General features: G+C 42.2%; 2 protein-coding genes across 9 annotated transcripts; both read left to right on the forward strand.

The window, feature by feature from the left end:
• Positions 15,260 to 19,622, forward strand: LOC107605907 (pentatricopeptide repeat-containing protein At3g12770). Of its 8 annotated transcripts, XM_021106279.1 has the most exons (7): positions 15,262 to 15,539; positions 15,642 to 15,904; positions 16,395 to 16,523; positions 16,632 to 16,682; positions 16,791 to 16,906; positions 17,198 to 18,373; positions 18,455 to 19,622. In XM_021106279.1, exons 6-7 carry the CDS (start codon positions 17,316 to 17,318, stop codon positions 18,750 to 18,752), a joined length of 1,356 nt encoding a protein of 451 aa, XP_020961938.1. In that variant the 5' UTR covers positions 15,262 to 15,539; positions 15,642 to 15,904; positions 16,395 to 16,523; positions 16,632 to 16,682; positions 16,791 to 16,906; positions 17,198 to 17,315; the 3' UTR covers positions 18,753 to 19,622. The 8 variants fall into 8 exon arrangements, 6 of the variants coding, with proteins under 6 accessions (XP_020961937.1, XP_020961935.1, XP_020961938.1 ...); XM_021106277.1 differs by having other exon boundaries at positions 16,445 to 16,523; positions 17,198 to 19,622; XR_002350438.1 differs by lacking the exon at positions 17,198 to 18,373 and having other exon boundaries at positions 15,263 to 15,539; positions 18,455 to 18,574.
• LOC107607695 lies at positions 18,782 to 19,444 on the forward strand. The gene is made up of 3 exons (XM_021107933.1): positions 18,782 to 18,856; positions 19,074 to 19,328; positions 19,427 to 19,444. The coding sequence occupies exons 1-3, from the start codon at positions 18,782 to 18,784 to the stop codon at positions 19,442 to 19,444; spliced, it is 348 nt and encodes a 115-aa protein (XP_020963592.1).

The raw sequence follows: 19,622 nt of genomic DNA on the forward strand, positions 1-19,622 counted from the left end.
GGATTTATTTCGTTAGTTGGTATTATTCCATGGCAAATATAATCTATGATAGGAGATCTCCAATCTTCTTCCTGTGACACACTTAATACACATGTTAGGTTTACGCTAGGTTGTTCTAGCATTAATTGTGATAGATTAGGTATATTACCCTTTCGGGTCGTTGCTAACTTAGACAGTATGTCGACCTCGTTGGTTATTTTTCCAAGGTATATGAATGATTTTGAAATTATCAAATTTTGAAATAAAGTTCCTTACCATGAGCCAATATTGTTCCAACAGGGGGTCTTTTACCTGGAACGATCCGTTTACCTGTTATACTACTAGCAATGAATCACAGTGTACCACGATCCATGGTATTTATAGTTTAATGGCGAGCTTTAATCCAGCAATTAGGGCTTCATATTTTACTTGATTATTGCTTGCCACGAAGGAGAATTGTAATGACTGCTCTATTATTATGTTTCCATCTTCTAATAGGATTCTGACCCTACTTTCTTCATTATTGGATGCTCCATCTACATATAATCTTCAAGCGTGTACCTCGGTCAGATTACCTAGATTTGTGAGTTCGGCAACGAAGTCGGCCAGGATCCGTGACTTCAAAGTAGGTCTTGATTGATACTGTATGTTGAACTCGGATAGTTCAATAGACCATTTAATTAATCTCCCCACCACCTCTGGTCTGGTTAAGATCTGCCGGAGTGGTTGATCTGTGTGGACTATGATAGTATGGCTTTGAAAGTAGTGTCTGAGCCTTCTAGCTGTAGTGACTAAAGCTAAGGCTAGTTGTTCTATATTTGAATACCTCTGTTCAGTTGGTTGTAAGACTTTGTTGACGAAGTAAATTGGGCTTTGTGCTTTATCTGTTTCAAAGACAAGAGCCGAGCTTATAGCATAGTTAGAAACAGATAAATATAAATTTAATAGCTTACCGACTTCTAGATTCTGGAGTATTGGGGGTGATGACAATATTATTTTTAATTCCATAAAGGACCTATCACAATCATCTGTCCATTTGAATTGCTTATTTTTTGAGATGACTTGAAAAAAGTGATAAGATTTATATGCTATCATTGGCAAGAATCGTGACAGGACTACTATTCTTCCTGTCAATCTCTGGACCTCTTTCACAGTTGTTGGGGTGGTCATGTTTAAGATGGCAGAGCACTTCTCGGGGTTTACTTCAATTCTTTGGGAAGTTAACTTGAATCCGAGAAATTTTCCTCCTTGTATTCCAAAAGTGCATTTTTCAGGGTTTAACCTCATATTGTAAGTTCGGATTTGGTGGAAAACCTCGATCAAATCAACGTAATGTGAGCCTCCTTGGGGGGTTTTAGGCTTTTAGCCACCATATCATCTACATAAACTTCCATATTTCTTCCGATTTGGTGACTAAAAATTTTGTCCATCAAGCGCTGGTACATCACATCTGCATTCTTAAGATCGAATGGCATTACCGTGAAACAAAAATTTCCAAATTCCGTAATGAATGCAGTCTTGTGTTGGTCCTCAGAATGCATTAGGATCTGGTTATAGCCAGAGTATGCATCCATGAAACTCAACTAAAAAATAACCGGATGCATTATCTACTAGCATGTCAATGCAAGGTAATGGGTATATATCTTTAGGACATCCTTTATTAAGATTCGTAAAATCGATGCACATGCGCCATTTACTTGTGTTCTTCCTTACTATTACGACGTAAGACAACCAGGTTGTAAATCTTACTTCTTTGATGAATCCTGCTGTTAACAGTTTCTTGGTCTCTTCCAAAGATGATTCTCTTTTTTCTGTTTCGAGGTTGCGCTTCTTTTGGGCTATGGGTATAACTAATGGGTCCACAGCTAACTTGTGGCACATAATGCGAGGGTCAATCCCTGGCATGTCTGTCGGGCTCCACGCAAATAGGTCGGCGTTGTGTTTTAAGACGGTTATAAGCCGAGCTTTCTCTTCACCTGAAAGTGCACTTCCGATATATGTAAATTTGTTAGGATTTTCATTAAATATTACCTTTTTAAGTTCGTCCATAGGCTGAGGTCTTTCTCAAAAATCCTCCCGCAGGTCGAGCTCATTAAGCAGGGGTAGGTCTTCTGAGTTATAAACAGCCTGTACTTGAGTTGGAGCTATCTTATTTACCGCTTTTTACTTTAGGCTAGCATTATAGCATTGACATGCTTCTTTATGATTCGCGTGTATTGTAGCTACTAAGTTATCCTGCACATGAAAATTAACACAAAAGTGTAAAGTGGATACAATTGTACCAAAAGAATTCAAAGTCAGTATGCCTAAAATGATGTTATATGGGCTTATGCAGTTTACTATGAAGTATTGAATGTCAACTATTTTTTATTGAGGGTACTCCCCCAAAACAGTCTTCAACCAAGTGTGTCCCATTACCGGTACCTTTTCTCCTGAGAACCCAACCAGGTCCCCGGAAGAGGGCTGTATGGCTTTATCAGATAAGTTTATTTTTGGAAAGTTGAATAAAATAAAACATTAGCACTACTACCTGAGTCTAGAAAGACCTTTCTTACCAACAGGTCGCTAACCTGAACTGAGATGACCACGGGGTTGTCAAGGTTTGGACTTGATAATCTGAAATTTGAAGGCGTGAAAGTAATTGCCTTTGTAACTATATCCTTTTTTGTCAAAAGGTTCATTCCTTCTATTGTCAGCATTGCTCTGTAACTTCATTTTTGGGCCGAACTTGTGGTCCCCCCACTGGCGTAGCCTCCTGAGTTAAAGTTGAAGACTCCCCGTGGCGAGTTTGAGCTCATCCACTTTCTTTTATCATTTTCTTCTGGCATTTGGTTAACCACTTCTCGGGTTTTGCTGCTTCTCCTGTGCTGGCGTTCATCTACACATTTGTCTAGGAGTCCTTGTTGGGCTAACCATTCAAGTAAGTCTTTTGCCACTATGCACTCATCTGTTGTGTGACCAAATTTCTGATGAAAAGCGCAATGCTTTATTTTCTCTACAAACCTCTAATCCTGGTAATTACCAGCTCTTCTTAGAGGCTTGGTAATCTTGGCGTGAAGGATCTCCTTTATATTGTCCTCCTTCTTTGTGTTGAATTGGGTATAGTTGTCAAATTTGTGGGTAAGCTTAAATGGTTTTTTCTGGTCTTTGTTACTTGGTGGTCTAGAGGCTCTTTCTTCCTCCAGCCTAGGCTACTGTTTGTCTGTCCTCCGAGCTTCTCGGAGCTCTTCAATTTTCATTTGCCCGGTAGCCTTTTCCCAGAATTCGGCCAATGTCTTCGGTTTCATGACTGTAATTGTCTCCTGAAACTTGCCAGGCCAGAGGCCGCTTTTGATTGCATGTAAGTGAACATCCGGGCTTAGATCAGGAATCTCCATGGTTGCCTTGGTGAATCTCGTCATGTAATCCTTGAGACTTTTCCGTTGTCCTTGCATGATGGTGCTAAGGTAGTCTAAGCCATGTACATATATCCTTGAAGCAGCAAAGTAATCTATGAAGGATCTTGCCAACTCTTCAAAACAAGAGATCGAACCTGCATGTATCTTTGAAAACCAAAGTAAGGCAGCACCATCTAAGAAAGTTGGAAAAGATCGACAAAGCATAGGGTCAGAAGCACTGTTAAAAAACATCGACTGGAATTTTTTAATGTGAACACAAGGGTCTCCAAACCCTTCATAAGTCTTGAGTGTGGTAGGTAGCACAAAGTTCTTTGGCATCTGTAAATTTATTATATCCTCCGAAAAAGGATTGGATAAAGTGAGTTTTTCCTTTGGAGGGGTTATCTCCTGGGGTTCTGCATCCCATGATTGTGTATTGCTCAGGTTTGAGCTCTTGAGGTCTCCATCGCCATGCTTTCCGTTTTGGCTTTTGGATGATAGTTCGGTTATCCTTCGAACTTCAGCTTGAAGTTTGGCAAGAGCTAGAAGCTCGGCTTGCGTGGGCTGTTGGGCTCTGCTATCAGTCATACCTGAAGGTTAGTAGCATTGCAAAAAGAAAGTGTAAAACTAAAAGAGAGTTAAATTCAGTGAGGTTTCTATACTGGGCCCCACGGTAGGAGCCAACTGTTCCGTCCGAGATGAACTATCCGATCTATGGACGGTTCGAGCTTTAACGACGTGGAATGCTGTTATACAACTACTCCCAGGTTGAGTTATTGGTTGGCCAAGCTCCGAGCACCGCAGGTGGAACACGGAACACCTGCAAAAGAATCTCCAACGCTCAAGTCAGAAAAGGATTCAATAATAACGATAAAATAAAAGGAGTTCACTCTTTAGTCTGTGTGTGTTCGCTTCCTTGTTGGATGTGCCTTTTTGGTGCTGTTCGTCTTGTTTAAATAAAAGGAGAGGCTATTATGCCGAGCTTCTATTATCTCGTCCTCTTTCATTATAAGATGATAAAGCATGTAGCTGAAAACATTTCGTATTCTGATGAAGATATATAATCATTTGTATATGCATAATATATTTTTTGAAATCGTTTCATCCTAGTTGCTTTCAAGCAAAGGAGCTAGTGTTGGTGATATTTTCATTATATCAGATTGTGCTTTCCATGATAGAAGAATACCTATACTTGTAAGTATTATGTTATATCTTTTAGCTCTTGCTTGATTTGTCTTTTGCTCCCTTATCTATTTGAAATGTGATTGACTATATAAATTTTTTATTTGAGACTGTGATTATAGAATAACCTATTGTTGTATTGCATATATCTTGTGGAGGGCTGCTCTAGTTTTGGTTATTGTGTTCTATCTGTATTGAATATTTTATCCACTTTTTTCTATGTATTTCCTCTATCCACCTAAACTTCTAGTTATACTATTTATTTACCTTGGAGGGAAAAAATGACAAGATACTAGGCGTGACATACCTCACTTAACAAGTTTGCATATAGGCAAGTGCATATTTGATCGACGTATAATAACCCATTTCTCTTGTCTTCCATAGGTTGTTGATATGTATGGAGTTGGTTTGCGTAAAGCCTTTGAGACACCGAATCTTGTAAAGGAACTTAACTTCCATGTGTAGGCTAGTGCTGTACTCATGTATTCAAAGTTATCAAATATGTGAAAACTTATTTCTCTTGCATCTTCAAATATCATTTCTTCATTATGTTTGCTAAAATGAATCTATTCTTGTTCAAATTGAATTGTGAATTGAAAAGGTCCGTCAATATCCACATTTGTGGTCATGAAAATAGGTTCCAGTTTTTCAACATATTAATTGGACTAGATTGAATGCATGTGTGGTACACCGTACACGAAGTTTATACCTCCGATCACATACAAATTTATATTGTCTGAGTTTGACACGACCACTAGAAAATTCTCTTGGTTTCAGAATTGTTATTGTGACAATTTATGTATGCCGCATTTCATTAAGAACTAAGAAGTACTTCTATTACATTTCATTATAGCTGCTATTACTTCTACCTGCTCTTCTTTCACTCTTTTCTTAAACCAAATCTTATTCTATTATATTTGTGGTTTGTCCGAACACTAGGGAGGCCGAGCTTAAGCGCTTCCGAGTGAGTTGACACCGAGGAGGAAGAGCTTGACGTCGGCCGGAAGTCAAACACCGCGGCGGGAATACCTGCACAAGATACTCCGACGCTCAAGTCAGTAGTGATTCATGGTGAGTGAGTTAAGAGAAAAGAGTGAGAGAATAAGAGTGAGAGAATAAGAGTGATAGAACCTGAGACCTAGCCGAGCGTATCATCTAGGTTTTATAGGAGTTGGTTTTTACCTGTTAATGGATAAGTCCTAGTTTGTAGGTTGGTTATGATATTCTGTTTTGGTGCTATAAACCTGCTGAGCACGTTTCTTATTTTCAGTTGGGTGATGCTGCTTCGGTCCTGATCACGTGCCGAGCTTTTCGGACGGCTGATACGGGACCGAGCTTTATGATGCACGTGTCTTTTCATTCGAATGGGTAAGGTCGAGCTTATCTGCTCACGTACCGAGTATTCCGGGCGAGCTTTATGATTCACGTGCCGAGCTTATTGCGCAACCGAGGATAAGGGTGACGTATCATAGCCCCCAAGCTTGCCTTGGTGCAGACATGGCTAAGGCGAGCTTCTCAGACCAGGAGTGCTGAATCCTCGGTTGCTGACTTTGTCTTGCATATGGTCTTCGTAGCCCCCAAGCTCGTCTTAGTTGGATGTGTTGGTATTGAAACGTTTTTGTAGCATTTAATGCTTACTCTGTTTTCGCGCCCTAATGAATGATTGATTTGATTGTGCTGCGCGTTCCAAGGAACCCCTGACCGTCTGATTTGTAGAGTGCTGATCATGGATTTTTTGATGGTTTGATTAAATGGTAACGTTTCATGTGTAACCGCTTCCCTTGCAATAAACTTGTCTACCTTGGTTTCTCTTTGTTTCTTTTTCTGTGTTGGTGATTTCAGCGATTTGGAGAGAATGAGCAAAAAAGGTGAGTGCTGATTTGCGTTCTTCCTCCTTCTCCCTTATTCATTTTGGTTTTTGGTCTTTCCATGGAAGAAGAGAAGTTTGAGTTTGTTGGGGGTGATCCATATAGTTGGGTTGATACTAAGGTTAGGGGTTACGTTTCTCAGTTTAGTGATAAGGAGTCTGTTGAAGTGCTGGGTTCTAATGTTTGGGTTAGGAGTGGTAGTAAGATTAAGATAGAGATACTGCCTTGTGATTCTGATGACCGCGTCTTCCATTGTCGTAATGACTGGGCTTTTTTCTATATGTATAGTTGCTTGCTTACTGAACTAGAAGTTAGACTTCCCTTCACCGAGTTTCAATGTGGTGTTTTATACTGGTTGAATTGTGCCCCGAGCCAGCTTCACCCTAATTCATGGGGGTTTGTCAGGGCGTTTGAGATTTTGATGGAATTCCTTGAGCAGCCGCCCTCTCTTCGGTTGTTCTTCTCTTTGTTTCAGGCTAAGGGGGTTAATCGAGGTCTTTGGGTTAATCTTAGTAGTTACCCCCGTCGTGCTATCTTCGGTCTCTACAAGTCTTCTTTTAAGGATTTTAAAACCATGTATGTTAAAGTGAGAAGTGTACCCGAGGAGTTTCCGTTCTATCTAAATGAGTTTCTTGTTGAGAAGTTCCCTTTATATTGGTGTTCCGAACCTGTGCAAGCCTTAGACGTGGATGATAGGTCGGTTGATGATCAACTTGTGATGGAGTTTCTGTTTGAGGAGTTGGGCCCAAAGGGGTTACTATCTGTGTCCGAGTTGTTAAAATGGGATCTTGATAGAGAGGCGGTTCTGAGATATCTAGGTAAATTAGTTGTTTTTGCTTTGTTTGTTCGTTTTGTCCTTGTTTGTTCTTATTCTGTTGGCCCTCTGTGCAGGTGACAAGGCGCCTACGATTACCACTGCTGGTCTGAAGTCATTCTTCAGTCAGCGGAGGAAAGCCGAAAAGGAGAGTTCGGCTACCAATGCTGATAAAGGTCTTGTGATTCAGCCGGAGCCTGCCCTTAAGTCTAAATGAAAGAGGGGTCTTGCAAAAGAGAAGATTGCTGAGGCTTTCCTGAAGGACGGAGAGTCTTCTATGGAGCTTCAGCGAGTGGAGTCTGCTTATGAGTCTCAGAAGAAACTGCATGGGTATTCAGAGGACGTACATAGTCGGTCTTTATGGGGTAAGTTGTATCCCTTTTCTGTTATGGCGGATGAACTTTGCTGCTTTCCGGACGATATGAAGATGATTGAAGACATCAGGCATGTAGGAGTTAGTCGTTTTCTTCAGGTAGGTGTTTGTGACTTATTTATACGTTGCTGTTATGATGCTGTTATTGCTGTGACGATGTTATAATATGTCTTAGGTGATTGGTGCGCGCATCGTGGCTGTTGGCCGTGCTGAAGAGCTTGCTCTTGAAAAAGAGAATAAGTCTGCTTTGGATGTTGGCAAGCTCTCTATGGCTTTGGAGGAGAAAGAGAGGACCATCTCTAAGCTGTCTTCTGAGCTGTCTGAGGAGAAGCGCCTTCGGCTTACTTCTACGGAGGAGGTAAGGACTTTTAAGGTTGAGAATGACCGCTTGGGGTCAAGGGTTAAGGAGTTGCAGACCGAAGTCTACAAGGCCTTTGCACAAGGGTTTGAATGTGCTGTTTCTCAAGTGCGGGTGCTGTTTCCTGAGTCGGATGTGGATAAGCTTGATGCGACGAAGGTGGTTGTGGGTGGGCAGCTTGTGGAGGACGAACCTGTTGTTGCTGATGAAGGTGAAGGATCCAGCATTGGTGACAAAGTCGAGTAGGCTCTTAGTTAAAATTTGTGAGCTTCGTATGTAGTATTGTGGCTCTTTTAGAACTTTTTTGCTTTTCTGGGTAATTCCGAATATTGTTATCGGTAGTGATACTTTTGTTTTCCGAGCATATAGCTCGGCTTAATTATGAAAAGAGGTTGATATTTTGAATGAATTTATGACTATGTGTTGGAAACAGTCGTGTGTATGTATTGAAGATGGCCTAAGCCGTTCTTTGCTTAAGTGAACTTGTCAGAAATGTGAATAGCTGTTCTAATGTAGTATTTATCTTTTTGAATGGAAGCGCTTTAAGATTTGTTTGATGATAATGTTTGTTTGTACATCTCCCGAGCAGTATGCTCGGTATGCGCGTGTTGTTTTCCGAGTATGAAGCTCGGGTTAGTTTGTTAATTGGAAACACTTTGACTTATTCTTATGATGGGAGTTTTCCGAGGAATATGCTCGGCTTATGATGTTAGTGTTCCGAGGATAATGTTCGGATGGTGCGTTTACTAACTAAAATGTATGCTAACTGTCTAAATGAGAACTGTTTTGATTGTACATTAGGTTGTATGGGTACAATGATTTGTTGCGTCCGGCCTCATTAAAACCCTTTCCGAGTAAAACCCTTGCGTTTTGGGAAAAAACCGTCGGAAGGAAAAAAGAGTACCATCATTCGCTATTACACAGGCTATGTCATGATTGATATTCCCTTAGAGAGGAGACGTTCCATGTTCCTGGAAGTTGCTCTCCTCTAAGGGTTTCTAATTTGTAAGCCCCCTTTCCGAGGTTTTGAAGAACTCGGAAAGGACCTTCCCAATTTGCCGCTAATTTGCCATGTGCTGGTGGTTTCCGCGCATCTTCTGTTCGTCTGAGTACAAGGTCTCCATTGTTGAAGGACCTGTGAACTACTCTTTTGTGGTGTCTTTGCTCTAGGTATCGTTTTCTGGCTCGCTGCTTTATGGCGGAGATGTCTCTGTCTTCTTCTACGAGGTCCAGTTCGGCTGACCGAGCTTGTTGATTGTTTGGTTGATTATAGAGCTCGGTCCTTAACGTTGGGACGCTGACCTCTACTGGAATGAGCGCTTCTGCGCCATATACCAATTTGAAGGGAGTTTCCCCTGTGGCAGATTGAATGCTGGTGTTGTAACTCCATAGAATTTCTGGAATGAGGTCGGCCCACTCCCCTTTAGCTTCGCCGAGCTTTTTCTTTAATCCCTGCAAGATAATTCTGTTAGCTGATTCAACTTGTCCATTAGTCTGCGGGTGCTCTACTGAGCCGAAATGATGTTTGATGTTAAAATTTGTCAGAAAGGTGGCGAGCTTATGGTCTGTAAATTGTCTTCCGTTATCTGAGATTATTTCTCTTGGGATACCGAATCTGCATATGATATTTTTCCATAGAAAAGATCGCACTTTTTCTGATGTTATGTGCGCTAGTGGTTGTGCTTCTATCCACTTAGAGAAATAATCAATTGACACTAAGAGGAACTTTACCTGGCCTGGCGCTTTCGGAAAGGGTCCAAGGATATCCAATCCCCACCTATCGAAAGGCCAGCTTACCTCTATGGTATGGAGCTCCTCGGCTGGGATCTTTGAGAGGGTGGCATGCTTTTGACAATTATCACATGCTTTGACTTTTGTGATGCAGTCCCGTTTTATCGTCGGCCAATAGTATCCTGTTCGCAAGATCTTTGCTGCTAATGCTCGGCCGCCGATATGGTTGCCGCAGACTCCTTCATGCGCTTCAGCCATAACCTCCTCGGCTTCCTCGTTGCTGATGCACTTGAGCAATGGTTGTGAGTGTCCTCGCCTGTATAGGGTGTTTCCGAGCACTGTATAGAAGCTTGCTCTTCTTCGGAAGAGTGGCAAGTTCGGCTCATCATTTGGAATGGTGCCTGTATTAATGTAATCGAAAAAAGGTGTTCGCCAATCTGGGACCTGTGTAATACTCAAAATTGTATCTTGCTCAAAACTTGGTTTGTCAAGTGTTAGCTGGGACAGTGCCGATGTGTTTTCGGCTTGCCGTGTTGTGGCTAACTTAGATAACACATCGGCCCTGGTGTTTTGTTCTCGGTTTACATGGATAATATCAAATTCTTTAAATTTTGAAATTAGATCCTTTGTTATGAGCCAATATTTCTCTAACAAAGGATCTTTTACCTGAAATTCGCCCTTTATTTGATGTACCACCAAGGAAGAGTCGCAGTAGGCTGTTATTCGGGGTATTTGTAGTTGTAGGGCGAGCTTTAGCCCAGCAAGTAGGGCCTCATATTCTGCCTGATTGTTGCTTGCGTTGAAGCGGAACTGTAGTGACTGCTCGGCCACCACCTTGTCTCCTTCTTTTAGTAGTATCCCTGCCCCACTGCCTTCTTTGTTTGACGCCCCATCCACATGTATGCTCCAACTGACCTCTGTATTACGTGTGTCATTAGTCATCACCGATATAAAGTCGGCTAGCACCTGTGACTTCAGTGTTTTCCTTGATTCGTACTGGATGTCGAACTCGGAGAGCTCGACCGACCACTTTATCAATCTGCCGGCGAGCTCGGGTCTGGTTAATATCTGCCTTAGCGGTTGGTCCGTTCGTACTATGATTGTGTGGCTCTAAAAATAGTGCCGCAGTCTTCTTGCTGTGGTGATTAGTGCTAGCGCCAGTTGTTCTATCTTTGGGTACCTTGTTTCTGTTGGTTGTAGCACCCTACTGATGAAGTATATTGGGCTTTGCTTTCTTCCTGTTTCTGTTACTAAAACCGAGCTTATAGCATGGTTAGATACTGATAGGTATAAATACAGTGGGTTACCTGTCTCTGGTCTTTGGAGGATTGGTGGTGATGTTAAGTGTTGTTTAAGTTCGGTAAAAGCATTTTCGCATTCGTCTGTCCAGTTGAACTTCCTGCCTTTAGAGAATGTCTGGAAAAAGTGATAAGACCGGTTTGCCACTGCAGGTAGGAAACGTGACAGGGCAGCTATTCGTCCTGCAAGTTGCTGGACTTCCTTTACCGTTTTTGGGCTTGTCATGTTCAACACGGCCTTGCACTTTTCTGGGTTGGCCTCGATGCCTCGAGATGTTAACATGAATCCCAGGAACTTCCCTCCTTGTACTCCGAACGCACATTTGTCTGGATTGAGTCTCATGTTATATGTTCAGAGTTGTCTGAAGATTTCTACTAGGTCGTCACAGTGTGACCCCTGCATAGGTGTTTTTGCTACCATGTCATCTACGTAGACCTCCATGTTGCGACCTATCTGTTGTTGGAACACCTTGTCCATTAGCCTTTGATATGTCGCACCTGCATTCTTTAGGCCAAAGGGCATTACCTTGTAACAAAAATTCCCATGTTCTGTTATAAAAGCTGTTTTGCTTTGGTCTTCTGGATGCATTAGAATCTGGTTATAGCCAGAGTATGCATCCATAAAACTCAAAGCTTTGAAACCAGAGGCGTTATCAACTAATTTATCAATGCAAGGCAGTGGATATGCATCTTTAGGGCAAGCTTTATTTAAGTTTGTAAAGTCGACGCACATGCGCCATTTACCTGAGCTCTTCCTTACCATTACCACGTTGGACAACCATGTGGTGAAGCGAATCTCTCTGATGAAACCTGCATTGAGGAGCTTCTGGGTTTCTTCGAGTGCTGCTTGTTTTTTCTCTTCTCCGAGGTTCCTTTTCTTCTGTGCAACTGGTCGGATTGTTTTGTCGATTGCTAGCTTGTGGCAGATGACTTCTGGGTTGATTCCGGGCATGTCATCTGATGTCCATGCAAAAAGGTCGGCGTTCTGACGCAGTATGTGAATGAGTCTTGCTCGGTCTGCCCCTTCTAATGCCTCTCCGACATATGTGCATTGTTTGTCGTCTGCTGTTAGTGTTACTTGTTGAAGATTGTCCATTGGCCGAGGTCTTTCGCCGAGGTCTTCCCTTGGGTCTAGATCGGCTAGTGTTGCTGAGTTGGCCGTCGTGTGGATTGTTTGAACCTGGGGCCGAGCTTCCTGTTCTGTTTGGACTGGTTTTAGACCAGCGTTGTAACACTGCCGAGCTTCTTGATGGTCGGCGTACACCGTAGCGATCTTGTTTTCCTGCACTGAAAACTTGACACACAGGTGTAATGTGGACACCACTGCCCTGAATATGTTCAGTGCGGGTCTCCCAAGTATAATATTATAAGGGCTATAACAGTTTACTATTAGATATTGAATATCGATTGATTTTGACATAGGGATCTCTCCCATCGTGTTCTTTAGCCATATGTGCCCCATGATGGGGACTCTCTCTCCGGAGAACCCAATTAGCTCTCCAGAGGAGGGTTGTATCAATTTCTCTGATAATTTCATTTTTGTAAAAGTAGAGTAAAATAAAACGTCAGCACTACTATCTGGATCTAACAATGTTTTTCTTACCAACAGCTCTCCGACCTGGATGGAGATTACCACGGGGTCGTCGAGGTTAGGGCTTGCCGATTTGAAGTCTGTTTGGTTGAAGGATATTGTGACGTCTGGTTCTTTGTCCTTCCTTGGTTGTATGGTTCCTTCGATTGCCAGCATTGCTCTATAGCTTCGCTTCCTGGCCGAGCTTGTTCCTCCTCCGCCTGCAAATCCTCCCGATATGTGGTTGATGACTACTCTTGGCGGATCAGGAGTCGTCCTCTCTTTTTTGTCGTCGGCCGTTGCTTGCTTATGCTCTATCCTGTCCGAGTTTCCTCCTCTGCCCTTCCGGGTCTCGATGTATCTGTCCAGGAGCCCTTGGCGTGCTAGTCTTTCCAGGAGGTCCTTTGCAACGATGCAGTCATCTGTAGTATGACCGAACTTTCGGTGGAAGGCACAATGCTTTATCTTGTCCACGAATCGTTGATCCTGGTAGTTCCCTGCTCGGGCTGGTGGCTTTATGATTTTGGCGTTGAGGATTTCTCTGATGATGTTCTCTCTTCTGGTGTTGAATCTGGTGTATGTGTTGTACTTTGACGCGGGCTTAGGAGGTTTCTTGGTGTCCCTGTTGCCTGGCGATCTGAAAGTCCTTTCCTCATCTCTCCGATGTGGCTGTTTGTCTGATTTCTGGGCTTCTCTGAGTTCTTCAATCTCCATTTGCCCAGCCGCCCTTTCTCGGAATTCCTCTAGCGTCTTTGGTTTTGTTATGGCAATGGTCTCCCGAAATTTGCCAGGCCTGAGGCCAGCCTTGAGAGCGTGCAGGTGAACGGCCGGGTCCAAGTCTTGGATCTCCATAGTGGCGTCAGCGAATCTGGTCATGTAGTCTTTCAGACTCTCGTGCTGACCCTGTTTGATGGTGCCGAGATAGTCTGAGCCATGTACATAGATTCTTGATGCAGCGAAGTAATCAATGAATGATCTGGCGAGGTCTTCAAAGTAATCAATGAATGATCTGGCGAGGTCTTCAAAGGAGGAAATCGAACCTGCAGAAAGTTTAGAAAACCAGAGTAATGCAGCACCATCTAGGTAAGTGGGAAACGCTCGACAGAGGACGGGCTCATTGTTCGGGCCGTTGAAGAACATCATCGATTGGAACTTCTTCACATGGGCTCGGGGGTCGCCGAACCCCTTGTACGGCTCCAGCGCGGTGGGCAGCGTAAAGTTTTTTGGCATCTGGTAATTCGTGATCTCCTCGGAGAAAGGGTTGTCGAGGGTGAGCTTTTCTTTTGGCGGGACGATGTTTAAAGGGTCCGCCGCACTTTGAGCCGAGCCTTTGGAGTTCTCTCCATTGTTTTGTGTTGAGAGCTCGGCTATCCTCCGTACCTCCGCCTGAAGCTCGGCGATCTGAGCCAGGAGGTCATCCTGTGAGAGTTGTGGATTTTCCTTGTCAGCCATGTCCGAGGATCGGGAATCCTGCAAAATAAAATAGAAGACTAGACGAAGGAAAAATGGGGTTAGATGTATTCCGGGCCCCACGGTGGGCACCAAGTGGTTCGTCCGAACACTAGGGAGGCCGAGCTTAAGCGCTTCCGAGTGAGTTGACACCGAGGAGGAAGAGCTTGACGTCGGCCGGAAGTCAAACACCGCGGCGGGAATACCTGCACAAGATACTCCGACGCTCAAGTCAGTAGTGATTCACGGTGAGTGAGTTAAGAGAAAAGAGTGAGAGAATAAGAGTGAGAGAATAAGAGTGATAGAACCTGAGACCTAGCCGAGCGTATCATCTAGGTTTTATAGGAGTTGGTTTTTACCCGTTAATGGATAAGTCCTAGTTTGTAGGTTGGTTATGATATTCTGTTTTGGTGCTATAAACCTGCTGAGCACGTTTCTTATTTTCAGTTGGGTGATGCTGCTTCGGTCCTAATCACGTGCCGAGCTTTTCGGACGGCTGATACGGGACCGAGCTTTATGATGCACGTGTCTTTTCATTCGAATGGGTAAGGTCGAGCTTATCTGCTCACATACCGAGTATTCCGGGCGAGCTTTATGATTCACGTGCCGAGCTTATTGCGCAACCGAGGATAAGGGTGACGTATCAATTTGTATTTTCGATACTAATCAAGTACTCAACAAAACTCAGAATCCAAAAGCTTCACAGCATCCAAAGCCAGAGAATTAAAAAACAAAAAATTAAACAAAAAATTCAAACTAAATTCAGAATCACATCAGCAATAATTCCAACTCAAAATACAAAATTATTTTAGAAAATCAGCAACTTAGAATAAGAATATCAACTCAGAATTTTAACAAATTAAGCAAAAATAAACAAAAACAGAAAAAGCAGCACCTTAATACGATTTTAGCAACTCAAGGAGAGGGTTTATATATTTATTTTATATTTTTAAAATTGAAAACCGAAAAAACCGTCCGATTCAAGCAATTTATTGGTTAATCGATTTTTTGCCGGTTTTTTTCCAATGGTTTCTTACTTCAACCGAATCGGATCATCTGGTTCGATTCTCGAAACATTAGTTTATAGCATAGTTCTAAAAATCGGACCGGATCGATCGATCGGACCGGTCCGACTCTGAGCCGACAGCTTTAACGGTTTGGTTTATTGTCTAAAACCGTTCAATTAAAAACCGGATGTGGCCGTTGAATCGGAACCGTTACCGTCCGGTCTAAGTAACACGACGTCGTTCGTTAAAAAACTGAGAGAGAGATGCCAACCCCCGGCCTTGTGCCCCCCAAGCCCCTTCCTTCAGAATTCAGATTTCAGAGAGCAACAACAAGGAACTGCTGCCCGCAACCCTAGCCTCCACCACCGCCTTGTGCCTCTATTGCCGCCGCGCCGTCCGTCGCACTGACCCCTGTACGCTCTCAGACTCACCAGTCGCAGGCACGCTGTTTCTTCCTCGAGCGTCCGTCGTCTTCGTCTTCGTCTTCGTCTGATGACTCTGCTCGCCGTCGTGCTCGCCGTCTGAGACCGAAGGTCAGTGCTCACGCTCACCTGTTCTTCATTTTTTTTAATGCTCTGTTCCGAAATCAAATCACAGGATGATTGATTATTGAACGTTTTGTGATTTTATTGAAGAAAAACCCTTTTCCATTCCAATCTCCTTCCTTCGAGTTCAGAGAGCAGAAGCTCAACCAACAAAAAAACCCTTCTCCATTCCAATCTTTTCGCCGTCTGTCAGAGTGAGAGACTGCTGTTGCCGCCTCCGTTGCACTCAAGAACTTCCGTCTTCGTGCTATCGGCGTTCGCTACTTCGCTCCATTCCAATCTAGTGCTTGTTCTTCGTGTTTATTTTATTGTCTGTTCAGAAATCAAACCCTCTTCGTGCTTGTTCTTCGATGGTCAGTGATCGTCGTTTTTTAATGCACACTGCTAGTGTTCTCACTGCTGGTGTTTTTGTGCTTTCATTGATTGATGATTATTGATTAAGTGATGTGTTGCTTTTTTTTTTTTTTTACTTTGTGCTTGAGTTAATTGGATGCTCTGTCAGTGCTTAGTGCTTGTTCTTGGTTGATTGGCTTTGCTCACTTCTCTGGCTTGTTCTGGCCTGTTTTTGACTGATTAACCCTGTTACTGGCTTATTGATTGATGATAAATTGATACTAATAAATTGATTACTGGCTTGTTCTTGCTGGTTCTTACTTTTTTTTTGTCTGTTGTTAAATTTTGTTAAAGTTTCTTGATTTTGTTGTTAATCATTGTGCTGAGCTTGTTAAAATTTGGTTGAAAACTTTGTTAATCTTTGTTAAAGCATGTTAATTTTTGTGATAACCTTGTGAAAACTATGTTAAAAACTTGATGGTGCATCTTTTGGCGTTTGATGTATAATAGGTTGATTTCAGACTCTCGGTGATTCTCATAATATTAGTTTTTGTGAGTAGTCTCTGATACTGGTAATGGAAGCTGCTTAGAGGAATTTCAAGCTGAGGTTTTCTTCCAACGATGATGCTGACAACTGGGGTAACTTAACAATTGGACTATTCATTTTAGAGAGGAAAAAACATCTACATAATTTTCATATTTTATTGATGAGAATTTGAGCTGTTTATATTTGATGCTTGTAAACAGATGGAATGCTTTCTATAAAAACCACGAATAAGTTTTAACGTTCTTCTCACGGTTAGTTTTGCTTCGATTTCACTGAATACATGCATACACCTCAAGCTTTAATATGTTTTGAGCCATAGTATTAATATGTTTTGAATTATCTACTTGAAACTTTATTAGGGAGCAGCTCAAAGTTGGGAGTGGAGTAACTTCCAACATTGAAAACCATCCGCACAATGAACTGGTGATGGAGGCTGTTTTAGGTTTTAGAAGCCAAAGGATCGATCCTATTTTAGGTATCTTTCTAAAGATGGTTTACACAACTCAATTTATAAATTTTTACCATCATTTGAAAACACATTTGATTGGATGCTTGAAAAACATTTAATACTGTCAATGTATTAACTATTAAACAAACATGTTTTGTAATTTTATAATATAGCAATAAACATGTTCTATAATTTTTATTGTGTTGATGATTTATTGAATGTTTTTATTGTGTTGATGAGAGTTGTTCTATAATTTATTTATTATTTTATTCTAAAACGGTTTTTTCGGTTGGACTACGGTTGGACCGGTTGGACTAGTAAACCAGTGAATCAGTGACTAGAGCGGTTTGATAATCGGTCCGGTTCTCAGAACCTTGGTTTATAGTGTGGTGTACTGGTGTTTGTTGACTCCAACTCCATATTATTCTACTTTGACATGTCCAACTCCAACCTGATATTTGATTATGTAATTCAATTTTTGCGGAAATGTCGTCATCATAAACATGAAAGATTAGACATGAAGAAAGTGCATGGGTACCTGGTGAGGAGGGGCATCCTCTTTCGGTGCCACCGTCTTCACACAGGAATGATGGCCACATACGCCGCCGGGTGCCCCCATTCTTTTGCTAATAAGAAGCTTCAAACACTGATGAACAAGTTCTTGAGATGCATCAGCATCAACTCCACCAACCCCATACACTTCAATGCCATCATCTCTGATTCTTCTCGCATGGGCCTCCCCTTTCTCGCTCTCACTACCTTCTCCTTCATGCACTCCAATGCCATTCCTTTGGATACCTACGCTTTCTGCAGCACCTTAAATGCTTCCTCTACACTCGCAGATGTTCACTTTCCCAAACAGATACATGCTCACCTGGCAAAATCGGGTTGGTCCTCTAGTGTGTTTGTGGCCAGTGCTCTCATTGATCTCTACTCTAAATTGTCCACTTTGAAAGATGCAGTCCTTGTGTTTGATGAAACTCCTCACAAGAACACCGTTTGTGCCAATGCACTTTTGTCCGGTTATGTCCATGCTGGTTTCTGGGTTGAACAGCTTGAACTAGTTAGGAAGATGCCAGTCTTGAAATTGAAGTACGATCACTTTACACTCTCAGCGGCTTTACGTGCATGCACCGGTTTATCCGCCATTGAATTGGGTAGACAACTGCATAGTTATTTGCTGCGTACGATACGGGACATAGAGAGTGATGTGTTTCTGCAGAGTGCGCTGATTGAGATGTATGGCAAGTGTGGGATGGTGAAGAAGGCATGGCAAGTGTTCGGGTTGGCAGGAACCGAGGTGAAAAAAGAAAGAAGCAGAGATGTTGTGCTGTGGACTTCAATGCTTGGTGTGTATGGCAGAAATGGACACTACAAAGAAGTCATTGCTTTATATAATGAAATGTTGGTGGAAGGAATCAAACCAGATGGGATAGCATTTCTTACGGTGATCTCGGCTTGTGGTCGAACCGGCCAAGTACAAGAGGGTGTCAAGTATTTTGAATCTATGGCTAATGAATTCAAGTTAGATCCTGGTCCAGAGCATTACAGCTGTTTGGTTGATTTGCTTTGCAGGGCTGGGGAGTTGCACAAGGCATGGGAAATACTAAATGAGAGAGTGGGAAAATGTAGCATCTCCATGTGGGGAGCTCTACTCAGTGCATGTGTGGATTGTGGGAACATAGAGTTGGGCGAATTGGCAGCTGAAAGAGCACTTCACTTAGATCCTCAGAATGTTGGGATCTGCGTTATGCTATCAAACCTATATGCCAAGTTTGGTATGTGGGATCGGATCAGGGAATTGAGAGCCCTGATTAATGCAAGTCGGTTAAGAAAAGATGTTGGGTGCAGTTGGGTTCAGGTAACAAGTTGAATGGCTTCTTGTCATGCCTTCAACAAAATATGACAAACAACACAGGAATAGCTTTCGATCAAGTTTATGGCATGAGGAGATCATTTAGTGAGGGAGATATAAAGGTATGTGACAGCAGAGGGTGATCTGTTCAAAGCCCCGGAACCTGTTTTTGAAGAGTCATTCATGAACCTGGATCCTGTGACAGCAGCCATCTCAATGATATCTTGTGGGGAAGATGTCTTCTCACAGGGACTAAAATCTGCTGATATTGATGTTCTTCAAAAGGAACAGCTTCTGAGTGATGTGTTTTATGAGTGTGAAAAGGATCTCTTATAAAAGGCAGCAATAGACTTGCCGTTCTCCGATATTCTGGAAATCAAAGTTCCTGTTCTTAACACAGAGGAGAACTCAATTGAAGAAAAGAAACAATTTCTAGACATGCCACCATTACCAAAGAGTGTCAGTTCAGGAAGTTTGAGCTCAATGGACTGGATGCATGGAGCTACAATGAAGCCTGCTTTCCTCGATGTCCCAGGAATAGATTTCAATGAAGTTTACGGCATGAGGATATCATTTAATGAGGAAGATATAAAGGTATGAACTAGTTGATCCATGTGACTTTTACTTCTCAAGGTGTGACTTATACATATATTGTGTCGTATGCTTTAGATAATCACAATTATGTTATATAGTATCAGTTGAAGCTATAATGATATCTTGGACAGTATATATATATATACACACTGCAACACTGTTAGAAACTTTATATTTTGATTAGAATTTGATTCATTTGTATTTCCACTTCTCTCCCTATGTTTGGAGGAACATATTAACATTTGCCTCAAATGTTCCAAAATATGATGAAACGAGAAATTATAAGCCAAAAAA

Source organism: Arachis ipaensis, chromosome B07 (genome assembly GCF_000816755.2).
Source record: "Arachis ipaensis cultivar K30076 chromosome B07, Araip1.1, whole genome shotgun sequence".
In the NCBI taxonomy this organism is placed as follows: domain Eukaryota; kingdom Viridiplantae; phylum Streptophyta; class Magnoliopsida; order Fabales; family Fabaceae; genus Arachis; species Arachis ipaensis.

What these genes read in the sequence shown, in the direction of transcription:
- LOC107605907 (XM_021106278.1), top strand. Translation starts at nt 17,316, where the DNA reads ATGTCCAACTCCAACCTGATATTTGATTATGTAATTCAATTTTTGCGG.
- LOC107607695 (XM_021107933.1), top strand. Translation starts at nt 18,782, where the DNA reads ATGACAAACAACACAGGAATAGCTTTCGATCAAGTTTATGGCATGAGG. An exon ending in TTAGTGAGGGAGATATAAAG is followed by an intron (nt 18,857 to 19,073) that starts GTATGTGACAGC and finishes CTCTTATAAAAG; the next exon opens with GCAGCAATAGACTTGCCGTT.